Raw genomic sequence first — 13,827 nt, forward strand, 5'->3', positions numbered from 1 at the left:
AGATTTTAATTATATAATTATACAAAATAATTAAATTCAATGCAAACAAAACTCAATGGAGATGCATGAATTATCGTAATCGAGTTCAAGTTTAAAGAGACTTACCTTGGCCTATATGGAGATGATTCTGGGGGTGTTGGTGTAGTGCTACAATCCATATAGCTTCAGGATGATCCAAGGAATGTTTTGCAAGCTTCAGATCCTTTTGAAACGCCTTAATTCTTCAAAACCGATTTCAAGTTCTTGATGAATTTTTTCTTCTTGAATATGGCTCATTTTCCAGAAATTCCTCCCCTAATGCAATGTCTCATGTTCTCTATTTATAATGGAACATATTAGGTCAAACAAATGGTCCAAAATATCTTTGGATCAATCATGGAAATTTTGTGAAAATTTGATTTATGGAACTTTCTAATTTGATCCAATTTGCTTCAATCTTGTCCAATTAACATTATGCATGAAATTTGATTGAAATATGATGTAATTGTTGATTGAATTTGGTCATTATGAGGTTTCCAATCAAATATTTGATTTTTACTTGATTTATATAACTTTTAATCACTATTTAAATGAATAAAAATCAAATAAAAATTTAATAATTCTTGGAAATCATATTTTATAACTTGGGTAACTTGTTGGTTAAGATTAAAGCTTAAAAAGTTAGGCCCATTTGCAAAAAAACCCAATTTGAACCACTTTTGTTTCACATTTTTCCTTCAAAATTATCCAACTTTGACAAGGCATATCTCCCTCAATTTTTAAGATATGGAAGAGTTCTAGGACTTTTTGGAAACCTCAAGATGTCTTCTATAAGCCACTTTGGAACCTTTTTCCCATTTGAAGATTTTATTTTGATGATATGGCCCTTGACAAAAAATGCTTTTGGTTGGCTTTTGAAAAGGACCTATAATCTTTTGTACCATATCTCTCAAATGAAGCATTTCCAGCCTTGGCATGTGAGAGACAAAGTTGTAGAGAATCCAATTTCCTTCCAATTAGGCTTTGGTTGGGAAATTTTTGATACTCCATGTGAAAGTGATAACCAGTCAAAGTTTAGTTGACTTTTCTCCCAAAAATCCTAATTTAGTAACTTTGAGATTTGCTAATTTCTGATCTCTCCTCGATGAATCATGATCAACCTTTGATCAAATGATGAATATAACATAAAAATATTGATATTGACCAAAAATCAGGAGTTTTGACTGTATTTTGACTATAGTTGACTTTTAGGTCAAACTAGTCGACTGTGGATCATCTGAGCCTTTGAAAGAGCAATCCTTGGAATTGAGACTTGACTTTTGACATGGAGATATTTTGAAACATAGTGAGCCATATGAGGTCCATTGGAGACCTTAGAGATTCAAACTCTTGTGATAAAATGCAAACCCGAGTTTTAGAGATCCTGAATTAGGAGGAACTTTGTCTGTTAGGATCCTGAGTGCTCTTGGGCAATTGAGGAACCTTTGATTGAATATAAGAGGGCAAATTTTGGGGTATGACACCTATATATAGAAGTTCTGATTCAGAAGCAGCAACAACTCTTGAACACAAAGTACCAAAACGCTGTCAAACTGAAATCACACAAAGCAAATAAGAACTTCATCCTCAACCTCACAACATTGTAATATTTTTAGTAAGTGTTAGAACTTAAACTTAAGAGAAAAATTACTTTGTGGTTATATATTATTAAGAGGCATTTGAATCTCTTGTAATATTTATTTTACATTGATTGTAAAAGGAAGTTCCTAAAGTGATCAAGTTATGATCAGAATACTCTAGAAGACTTAGAGGGTATCTAAGTGGAGAACCATTGTAATCAGTTTGATTAGTGGATTAAATCCTCAATTGAGGTAAATCACCTTGTCATGGATGGACTGTAGTATTTTAGTTAACAATGAACCAGGATAAAAATATCTGTGTGATTTATTTTTATCTACCATTTTTAGAAGAAACCCTTATTCAATCCCCCCTTTCTAAGTGTTTTTCACTCCTTCATTATTGTCTGATTGACATCTATGTTTGGCTAAAACATTTGATAGAATCAAAAGGTATTTAAAAGTGTAATCTTGCAAATATAAAAGAACAAAACAGGTACAAGCAAGATGTTATACGGAATGTCATGACATCAACTCTTGACATCGCGCCTGTAGAACTGGAAAGAAGATTCAGTTTGTTACTCAACATATACAGGATATTCGAGGAATATTTTGTAATCCTATGTGGCGCAAATTTAAAGGTTAAAAGAATATTGAATAATCAGATCAGAAGATTGAAGATTCAGGAAGAATCAGATCAGAAGATTGAAGATTCAACAGTTTCTAATTTAGGAGATAAATTAGGAAACTCACCAAGGTTGTGGGATGACTGCCATGTCCTTCTCAAAACCTATAGGTAAGAGAAGTGATTGTTCTCACTCGAAACCTGTAGGTAAGAGTTGAGTATTGTGTTCTTGATTGAAGCTGTGAAGCAAGATCAAGTTATTGTTCATTATTAATTGTGTAAATAGATGTTGCAGGGTTGTAAAAGTTAGGTATCACTAGGGAGTGAAGAGAGGTTCTCTTGTCTTGGATGGATGTTTGAGATAAAGGTTGCATTGGGTAGTGACTAGGTAAACCAGAGGTTGTTTATTTGTAAACCAGAGGTTATTTACATAAAATAGTAATACTGATAGTGAAATCTTCTTTCTGGCTTGGTAGCCCCTAGAGTAGGTAGTTAGACCGAATTGGGTTAACAATTAACTGTGTTATTTATCTTCTGCATTGTGTTGTTTGTTCAGTCGTGGATGTTTTGACATCGTTTATAACATCAGGATCAGAAGTGTTAGTTGTTCCTTTACAGAACCATATAAAATTTACAATATGGTTATGTTGACTGAACATATGTGATCCCAGTTCTCATTGACTCCTTCTTAGGGGAAATTAAAATTTGGGGGATCTTTTTGTTCTGCCTATGCTACATGAATAACAAATCAGATGTCTTGACATCGTGAAGGACATCCTGAGTCTGTCATACCAGAATTTTCAATTGGTATCAGAGCAGGCATCCTGTCTGTTTCTGGATGAGACCCATGAGGGATACATTCTGGTTGTGGTAAAGGTAAAAGATTGTTTGAACAAGGAATGTTCATATTGTATGGTCCCTTGAAGTGAAGGATGAACCTATATGTGGAGGATTAGACCAACCTGACCTAGAGTTGTGATGCTAGAACAAAGGAGTGCTAAATCCATATACTTCATGCGGGAGTGAAGAATTTGAATTTCAGAACTAATTCAACCGGTATCTATGGACAGAGAAGAATTGCATCAAAACCTTCATACGGGAGTGAAGATATTGATAAGGTAACCTTTGTACATATGTGAGTTTTTCAGGTCAGGATTTTGGTTAGGTCTAGTCTGTTGCTTGGTGCAAAAGCAAGCATTATGTAGGGTTGAGTAGCAATCAATCCGTAGTTGTCATGCTTATAACTAACACTTGAAGTAAGCATTGTGTGAATTCTGTTGAAGTATGACTATTTTCCGCTGCATGGTCTCTGTGCAACCCCAAGATTCTAGGGTTATGTATATTCAACATAATGTATGGCAGAAATTTACAGCTATGATTAAAATGTCAAAGATACTTGAGTAATCTCTCAAGTCCACTCATAATGACATGGTTTATTATAGCTAATGAATGTCAACTGATCAATGATATTCATAATCATCTGTAAATGTGAACCTTGAAAAATTTCAAGGCTAAAGTGTTCCTAGAAGGAGGAACAAATGTCCTACCGGATGTTAGGACAATAAGATCTGGTATGTAGCTACCAGCTGAAGAACAAATGTTCTGGTGCTAAGCTAATGTGAGAACATTGGTTTGGAACCTACTCCTGGTCTGAAAGAGGAGACATCTGACTATAAGTTAATCAGGACACGATTAACATGTACTTCTACTCCAATTTTGTTAGAAGTAAATGCTCGGTGCCACAAAAAAACTCATGAAGGTATTCCTTTTTGATCCTTTATGATTAAATTAAGAGGTTACATTTCCCATTTTCCTCTGATCAGTGGAACCAGATATGTGTATTATCATTCATCACCATAGAGCAGTTGTTGGAGTTGAATATTGTGTCTCACTCACAGTGAAATATGGTCAAGAATGTGTACTACCCTAGTTGTTGTCCAGAAAGGGTAGTGATATTTGGAATCAAGGAAGTCAGATGAATCTGACTAATTTAGTGTCATGCTATAACTAAGTCTGTTCCAGAAACCTAAATGAGGGAATCTCCTCAATAGGTACAGAATATGGCATCCATCATCTTAAAATCAGAATGAATATCTGAAGAAAAGCTTATTGAGATGCTGGCTATTGTATTCCTTGATATGTCTGGGTATTTCTAATAATTGGATTATTTTGTTCCTACCCCGAGTGTTGTCAGTTTGACATTAAAGATGTTAACCAAGAACCATGAAGGATGATGTCATATCTGATGTCACAACATCATCTCAAGATCTTCAGTTTCTTTGTAGTGTATTTGTCAAGAGAAGATGGTATAAATGTGAAGAGGTAATCAGTCAGAATGACCTAGTGTGAGTGGCAAATTCTAACTGAAGAACTGGTAAGTACTTTGACGGGAGACTTAGTACTTATTGGGTATAGAACCTGGATGCAAGAATGAGAAGAAGAAACCAGTCAGGATGAACTAGTGTGAGTAGTAAATCTTACTGAGTAACTAATAAGTACTTTGACGGGAGACTTAGTACCTATTAGATGAGAAGTCCTTCTAGTTATGTGTTCACTATTATCTTCACATATAAAGGAAGTGTGGTAAGAGTATCTGGTGAAGCATATTGACTCTGATAAATATCTTGATGGGAGCTGGATATTTACAATGTCTGTATGAAAAGACTCAGACGTGTATACTGAGGATTTATTTATGGTTATACAATCTTAGTTTCTTCTACTTCAACTTGTAAAGTGTGGCAATCTGAACCTTGCATAGCAAGTAAATTGAGGTTTCTAAACTTGGAAACTGTGGCAAATTCCAAATGAATGGAAACTCAAGGACAAACATAAAAAATGTCCTAAATGTATATATCTCAGGGGGAGTAAAAGAGTATGAAGATCAGCAAAGACAATGTTATTATGCTTCTATCCAAATGTAAAGTCCTTCAAAGACTAATCTTGAAGCCAGAAGAACAAAGTCACACAAGATGTCAGAACATAACTTAAGTCATGTTTATTCTCAAAGACCAGCAAAGAATATTCTTTGCATTATCATCTGAAGACATGGATTGATGGTGTGTATCACTTGTTATGACCTAGCCCCCAGAGTAGGTAGTTAGACCGAACTAGGTTAACAATTAACTGTGTTATTTATCTTCTGCATTGCGTTGTTTATTCAGTCGTGGATGTTATGACATCGTGTATAACATCAGGATCAGAAGTGTTAGCTGTTCCTTTACATAACCATATAAAATTTACAATCTGGTTATGTTGACTGGACATATGTGATCCCAGTTCTTATTGACTCCTTCTTAGGGGAAATTAAAAGTTGGGGGATCTTTTTGTTCTGCCTATGCTACATGAATGATAGATCAGATGTCTTGTTATCGTGAATGACATCGTGAGTCTGTCATACCCGAATTTTCAGAATAGAGCATTCAAGGATTCAGAATTTCCAAGAGCTAGTTCATTTTCCTCTTTGGACCAGTCTTCTTCTGGCTTCAAAGACTCATTCCCATCTTTGTCCTTTACAACAGGATGATTTCATCCTTTCAAAACAGTCTTCCAAGATTTGTTGTCCATGGATTTCAAAAAGGCTATCATTTTAACCTTCCAATAGTCATAGTTTTCACCATCTAGCAGAGGTAGTATGTTATTGTATCTTTCTTCCTTGTCCATAGTACCAGAAAGCATCTTCCTTGGAGCTCACCCAAAAACATAACAGAGTGTCTGCTCTGATGCCAATCCAAATTCTGGAATTTTAAAATAGATGTCAAGACTGATGTCCCAATATCAAAACATAATATCAAGACAGATGTTAAGACATCATCTGAATGACAAAACAATTTTACCAAACAATAAATTATGCAAAAGTAAATTGCAAAATGTAAAAGATACAATCAATTATTAACCCAGTTTGGTGCAATTCACCTACTCTGGGAAGAATGTCAATGGCCATGAGCCTCTCGTTCTCCATGCTAATCACGAGATCACTGCTAGTGGTGTTTGTGTCCATTTCTTCTAGAAAGGGGGTAAACTCGTGGAATAGATCCCCTTTCCCCATCGATAGGCTACTCGGGTTTCACTATTGGAAGCTTACCAAGTCTCCTCAAACTATCTCGACTTTCCTGATGGGTAAAGAATACTTAAGGACCAGGTAGTGGATGGGTATAATCGCCCCTAATGAGTTTATAATTGGATTGCTAAGGAAAATGTTAGAGGGTTATAAGGAGTACACTATGAGGTAATTAACTTCAATCGCCTTGGAATCTACTCCTATGTAGAAAATTATTTCTAGGGTTATATGACCCTTTACTTGCATATGTTTGCTTTAAAAAGCCTACAAGTGAACTCTAGGACGCCTTAATGCTATCGATATTGAGATGGATCATTTAGAAGGTGCTCCATAGAAAGACGCCATTTGAGCTTCTCGAGTCTATCAAGACTCACTTGATATCCCATTTACCATGTTACATAGTGATGACCATAGGGTTATTGTCATGTGGATAGACTCCCATGGCGTCCTTGTTATAGAAAGTGATGTTGGCCCCAAGTGCTCTCCATTTAGATTTAGAGAGTCTTGGGGATATTATGCCCATAGTCAGCACCTCCTTGATGTATTTCCTTTAAGAGGAGATGGAACTTCCTCAGTTGGCAAAACCTTTGGCAATGGTGTTAACCATAAGGTCACGTAAGGTGGGGAATTCTGTATCAGGGGCCACGGTGATAGTGATGATGAAAGGTGTGGGTCAGGTTAGTTTTACTAGGGACATGTGGTGGGCTCACTATACTTGCTAAAAAGTACATATATGTGACACCTCAATGCTGGTAAGGTTGGCCAGAGGATTTAAGTGTTTTTGGTGGTTTTAGGGAAAGCTAATGGTGGTGAGGGGCCTTGTTTTGAAGGTTTTTTGGTGTGGATAGAGCACGCACAGGTGAGGTGAGGAACTCTGTATCTTTTTGGGTGTTTTGTTGTGTAGTGAGAATATATCTTTTTCTCATTCTAGGAGAGAGGTATTTATAGAGACATGTGAGCATGCATTTATGGTGGCCCGAGAATAGAAATTGTCCACCTAGTCATGGTGGTGGACCGTTGAATCCTTTTTTCCTAGGAGGATGTGGTTCAATTTATTTACTATACTTTTTGGGATTTTCTCTAATCAAGACTTGGCGTTTCCCATGTTTTCCTATACCAAGCAAATGAAGAGTGTCACTGACGAGGTTATTTCCCTAGTGTATGGTAAAAATCATTCGCCCCTTGTTGGTGACGTAGCTTCCTTGACTTGAGTGCGAAGGTGTGAAAAACACTAGAAATGGGGGGTTTGAATAGGGTTTTAAGACCAAAAAATTCCCCCTTTAAAAGAAGTAGTTTCTTGATAATAAAGATAAATATGCAAGAAGGAAAGAACAAGGTATGTTTATACTAGTTCACTTGAAAATTATCAAGCTAATCTAGTCCACCCGCTAAGGTGATTTCGTCTTATCAACAAGGTCTTAATCCAATAATCTCAAGATTATTACACTTGCACAAGCTAACAGTGAGTGACTCACTTACAACTCTAAGACACACTAATCTTAGACTTTTTAAGGATTCTGACTAACTGGTCCCTTAAGGAACAATCAAACTACAATTTGAAAATAAAGTTTGTTTACAATATAATGCTTCTGCACAAGTAGATAGTAAACATTAATATGAGAGTTTTGACAAAAATAAAAAGAAGCTTATGAACAGTCTTTCAAGAGTGTGTGTGTGCGTGTAAAGTGAACAACCTTCTCTTTGAGTCTTCAAGCCTATTTATAGCAAAATAAAATAATATACCCGTTGGAGGGTGTTTCTGGAATTTTCAGAAAGTTGGCAGCTTGAATCGTGGGGGACAAGATAGTATGCCATGTTTGTCCTTTCATGGTAGTGGAACGAAACATTCGCTTGTACCTTGTACTATATACCACATTAATATTATCTTCTATTCTTCTTAAACTTCAGAGGCTATGTTGAGCATGAGTTAGAAGAAAGAAAATAAGCCTGGGATCTTCAGAGCTTCAAGTCATCAGAGTTTTCAGAACTACGTCTTCAGAGTCTTCAACACTTGGTCTTCAGTACCTTTTATCTTCAGAAACATAAGTCTTCATCATCTGGATTGTTCTTTAGAACCTTTGTCTTCAGATCTTCAAAACTTAGTTTCTTTAGAAAGCGTATCAGAGTGACAACTTTAGAGCCTTCTGGAGTGGTTTGCTACTATTCAGTATAACTTGTGTAGTACAGAAACGTAACTTGGTTTTTTCTGATGGTTTGGTAGCGCCTTTCATCAGATCAGAACCTGTTTGTTAAATTCTCAAAAATAACAGACATTAGAGTACCAAAATTGTTCATATAAACATACTCATTGTTATAATCAAAATTTAGAGGTATTATTGCAGAACCAAATCTTGTTCTAACAATCTCCCACACATTTTGAAGATCTTTTTTTAAAGGATTTATTTTATGCTTAGGATTGAGATAAAGACATAAGATTGATTCAAGAAATAAGAGTCGACCATTGAAAGTTTCCATGTTGATGATTTGCCCTGGAGGATCCATGACACTTAGGTTTCATTTCAAACCCTAGCAAAGTATCTCTATCAAACATGTTTCGTGTAAACACGATATCTCTTTCTGACTATCTTATTTCAAATATACAAATGGTGAATGTGTCACATTTATCTTACAAACTTTGTGCCCAAAAATAGCTTGATCCAACAATTAGCTAACTCGAAATCACTATTTTTCTGAAACTAATTAAAGAAAAACGGATACCCTAAGCCTAACCTTTAAGTGGCTTTCCTTTCTCAATCTCCTTTTTCACATTATTATTTAATCAAATATTACAGAAATACACCTTTTAGTTTGTTAAAATGGAAAGCAAAAAAAATAGTAGCTTAGTTTTCTAAAGTAAAAAAAAGTATTGGATTTGTCTTTCTATATAAATAGTCCTATTAGAAAACATTTTATTTTGTCTCATGATAAGTTAAAGTAAAAAATATATATTAAATTAGTCTTTTCTATATAAGTAGTCCTATTAAAAACAATTTATTTTGTTTCATTATAAGTGTTATATTTATGTCATATGCAACTTTTTCTTAGTAAAATTAATTAATTATGTTGATTTTATTAATAAAATATATATCATATTCAATTAAAAAAACTTATTTATTTTTAACAAACAAATTATGTGATTTAATAGTAGTAAATTAATATATACAAACAAAAAAATTAATAATTTATTAATACTATATCTTTTTTTCTCTATAAATATCCCTTACAACTATAGTCTATACACCATAACACTCATCACTTCTACACTCACTCATACATATGGCTAGCTCAATACTTATCAAAATTATTTGCTTGGCTATAATATGTTTGGTTTTGGATATTCCCTTAGCCAATGCTGGCCAAACATGTGGTCAAATAAAAGTCTCCTTAATACCATGCCTTGGGTACCTTAAGCACCCAGGACCAACCATCCCTGTAGTATGTTGCAATGGTGTTAGGACTGTTAATGACCAAGCCAAAACTCTTCCTGAACGTAAAGATGCTTGTGAGTGCATCAAATCAACTTTAATCAGCATACCCGTACTCGATCCTAATGCTGTCCAGGGTCTTCCTGATAAGTGTGGTGTCAAATTACCTTTTCCAATTGGTGTCAACATGGATTGTAGCAAGTACATACATCTCTATAAATCAACACTCTTTAATTTTATAAATGGGAGCAAAAAAATTTGAAACTTTTCTTATCTTTGTTTCTAAAAGGTACACTTTTCATTATCAAAGATTTATAAAAAAAAAAACCTAATCTTTACTTCACTTTACTCACTGCAGGTTAGGGGGCGGGGCACACTAAGCTTTTTGGAGCTGCACTTGATTAATAAGTAATAAACTTGGTTTGATAATAACCAAGATAGAATAAAGAGGATGGTTTAATTTCTCCAATTGTAACTCAAATCCCATTAGGGGTCATTGTATTATGAGTTTAAGTTATAATTGAAATAAAATCTTTGGGGTTTCGTCGCAAAATAGTTATTATCCACTTTAACATTTAGATTTCAATGTTATCTCTTGTGATTCTTAGAGTTAATTAGTTACATTTTACAATAATTAGAAATACTATCGAGTTTTATCACAATCAAGGGTTTGAATAACGATTGTTGTCGCATAAGTGCTTTTGTGATTTCTGTCGATACATGTGTTACATTTCAAACTATAGTTGTCGCTATTTGTTTTAATCACAACATTTATAAAAAAATTGTATGTCATTTTGTTCTTTCATATATTGATTCCAAAAATTTCGCGTTTGTAAGATGTAACAATAATGTTTCGCGACAATAACGGTGTTTCACATCATAACAGAGTTTTGTCGCGGTCAAAATAGAATTTTGGCAAAAATATTATATAATAAAATAAAAAGTGTTTTATTTTTAAAGTTTGAAAGATTAGTTAATGAGAGAATAAATCTACCAAGCATGTTTTTCTATGTTTATTAAATTAATACGTTAAATCACTACAATAAATAGAAAATTTTTTAACAAGATTTTACTTCGGTCAAATGATAAATTAAGGTAAAATCTTTTTCATGAAGAAAGTCCATCAGAGACAAATTTCGATTTCCAACACTATCAATTTCGTATTTTGTTAATAATAAAAGTGACGCATTCCTTTTTTTATTTTAAAATTAAAAATAAATTACATTTCCCCTTGGTTAATTGTACCATTCAAGGAGAAAAGTTACTCCATTTTAATTATAAAGTTTTGCGTTCTTTCACTTTTGCCATAAACCTAACTCATTTTCTACCTCTAAACTTCATATTCCATTAACAATACTCTATTTCTTCCCTAAATCAATTTTTTTTTTGTTGAAAAGTTTTCTCGGTTTGACTATTGAGAAAAAAGTCCATTAAGAACATGATTCGAATTCCAACAGTTGCAGTTTGTGATTTTATTTATGTTAAAATGGTTCACTTATTTTATTTTAATTTTTAATTAAAAAATAAATCAACTATTCCCTCGGTTGGAAATCCAAATTGAGAGTCTCTTCCTAATTTAAATTGACATTATTATTTTATTTTATTTTTAGGTTTAATATCCTTTTTGGTCATGTGTTTTAACCTCGGAGTTCATTTTGTTCTTTTAACTTAAAAAATTTTATATCAAGCTCTACGACTAGTATTTGAATACTCGTGATAAAGTTAGGACATACATCCAGCTCGCCCGTTTACTGTTTATGGAGTTGAACTAAACTCGCTTACTTATTGTATTTTAGTTAGATCGTGACTATTCTAATGGTAAAGCTATACGGCTAGTATTTGAATAATCTAGAAAAAGGTATGACATATGTCCAGCTCGTCCATTCAATCGGTTTATTAAAAAATTGATTTGAAAACAACTCGATGTTGGATCAAGTGCTAATTAATTGTGAAAATATTTGAAAAAATCAGGAAAAAACATTTGACGTTGGATCAAGCGTTTGTGTTGCGTTCGATTGAATTTGAATTGAAAAATAGCTTGACGTTGCATCAAGCATTCTTTATTTTGAAAGAGATTGATATTAAGTGGTCAGGTCATTAATTAATTCAATTAAGCTAGGGAACTTAAAAGAATCAAAATAGAAGTGGTGCGAGAAGTTAACACCAAATGATGGGAGTACTTTTGTCACATGGGAATTTATACAAATAAGATGGACAAAATAAAAACCAATCAAAACAAAATGAGATAAAATAAAAACATGGTGCATGTTGTTAGATTGATTTTGATTTATTTTGAAAGAAATTTAATTTGAAAGGTGAAGGTTACTTAATTAAATCAAGTGAATAAATCAATTGAAATGATAATTATTATAGCGAATTTAATTGATTAAAATTATTAAATCAATTAATTAGGTTTATTTAAATTAATTATCAAGAATAACAAATTGAAAATTAATTTATTTGATTAATCAAGATAATTATATTTAATTAGCAAAAAATAATTAACTATATAATATTTAATTGATTAATTTTACTAATTAAAATGACAAATGATTTTCTATTGATTTAAAAAACATTGTTGAAAATATTGAATTAATGAACAAAGAAATAATATGAAGTATTGAAAAGAAAAAGTGGACTGCAATTGGTAAAAGTAGGGGTGTTCAAAATCGAACCAAACCAAACTGAAACTATAAAAAAACGCATTTGGTTCAGATGTGTTTGGGCCATTTTTTAACAAACCACGCGGTTTGGTTTGATTTGCGGTTTGTATTTTACAAACCGAACCAAACGGCATTATGTTACAACCCCCCAAACTTCAATTAACTTTTATCCAACCCAAACTCAAACCTATTATGCCTTAGCCTTGCGATTACGAATGATTTTCTCTTCCTTACACTTAAGGTTTCAGTTTAAGTCTTCTCAAATATCTCCTAGCGGTATTGCACCTTCTTCTCTTATTCTTGTCCAAATACATGTCACATATTCTTCTCTAGTCTTTTATCTCTTAAGTTCTTTCTTTTTCATCTTATTATTTTTATTCTATTGTTCTCTCTTCCAATTACGTTTTTAATGTTTATCTTCTTTTTTAATCGCATATTTTCTGCTCTTTCTTTTTTATCTTCTCTAATATTCCATCTCCTTTTTTCTATTTCATTATAATGTTTTTGATATTATTTTATGCTAGTACTATTTTATGTTTTTTATTCTATTTTTATCGAACATTATTTTTGTATATTAAATAGAAATTTATTATCCAAATATGATGAATTTTGTTGTTATTTGATAACGCGTAAATGACTAAATACAAAGTTATGTAATCATCAATATGTGTATGTAAGGCTCAATAAACTTTTGTAAAAAAAAAACAGAACAAACCGAACCAATCCAAACCGCATTGGTTTGGTTAGGTTTGGTTTGATTTTAATTGAGTATAAATAGGATTTAATTGAGTTTTTATTCATTTATATACCATTTGATAGTTTTCTATTCATTTTGTAGATATCGAGTCGCTTTTGGAGCACGAGAAATAAAGTGCCAAAGACACGGCTTCAAAACGCGCAATTTTGAGTGACGGAACCAACGAATCATCGAATAAATGTCAAAATTAAATAAAAATAAATCATAAATTTAGTTGATATTCATTCATTATTGGATAGAGCATGGAATAAGCTTTTCAACGCTTCGAACCGGGCGCAAATCGGAGTTACGGTTCTTGAGTTATGGCCGAAACAGTGCAGAACTTTTTGCTGTACTGGTGTGTCTCGCCGGGCGCAAAAAAGGGCTCGCCGGGCGAGCCCAACCGACCCAAAAATGTGCCAACTTGCTGTCTGGAGTCGCCGGCCGAAGCAGTGTCGGCAGAAACACGTTTTAAGGGGGAAAAACACAATTTTTAGGTTATGGTTGGATATTTTAGAGCTCCAATCCATCCAATAGCATTTTTTGAGTGGAATGATGCTAGAAAACACATTGGAGTTGTCAAATGGATGATCCGGGGTTGAATCATTCATCAATCGGAGCCGACAAACTGGGAGATTTTTGGGTTTTTCTCCATTTCTTCTCTTTGTAGTTTCTTTTGTGAGTTTTGTTATGTATATACTTTGATCTAATGTATATTTGTTGACT

The 13,827-nt window shown here is 33.3% G+C and overlaps 1 protein-coding gene across 1 annotated transcript; it reads left to right on the forward strand.

The window, feature by feature from the left end:
• The first annotated feature begins 9,529 nt into the window (after positions 1–9,529).
• Positions 9,530–10,255, forward strand: LOC131625785 (non-specific lipid-transfer protein 1-like). Its single transcript, XM_058896620.1, has 2 exons — positions 9,530–9,903; positions 10,061–10,255. Exons 1-2 carry the CDS (start codon positions 9,554–9,556, stop codon positions 10,080–10,082), a joined length of 372 nt encoding a protein of 123 aa, XP_058752603.1. The 5' UTR covers positions 9,530–9,553; the 3' UTR covers positions 10,083–10,255.
• The last annotated feature ends 3,572 nt before the right edge of the window (positions 10,256–13,827 follow it).

The sequence above is a fragment of the Vicia villosa genome, unplaced genomic scaffold (assembly GCF_029867415.1).
Source record: "Vicia villosa cultivar HV-30 ecotype Madison, WI unplaced genomic scaffold, Vvil1.0 ctg.000236F_1_1_3, whole genome shotgun sequence".
Lineage (NCBI taxonomy): Eukaryota > Viridiplantae > Streptophyta > Magnoliopsida > Fabales > Fabaceae > Vicia > Vicia villosa.

Bases quoted from the DNA above. Each gene is read 5' to 3' on its own strand.
- LOC131625785 (XM_058896620.1), top strand. From the start codon at position 9,554: ATGGCTAGCTCAATACTTATCAAAATTATTTGCTTGGCTATAATATGT. The intron at 9,904-10,060 runs GTACATACATCT...TACTCACTGCAG, and splicing joins GTCAACATGGATTGTAGCAA to GTTAGGGGGCGGGGCACACT.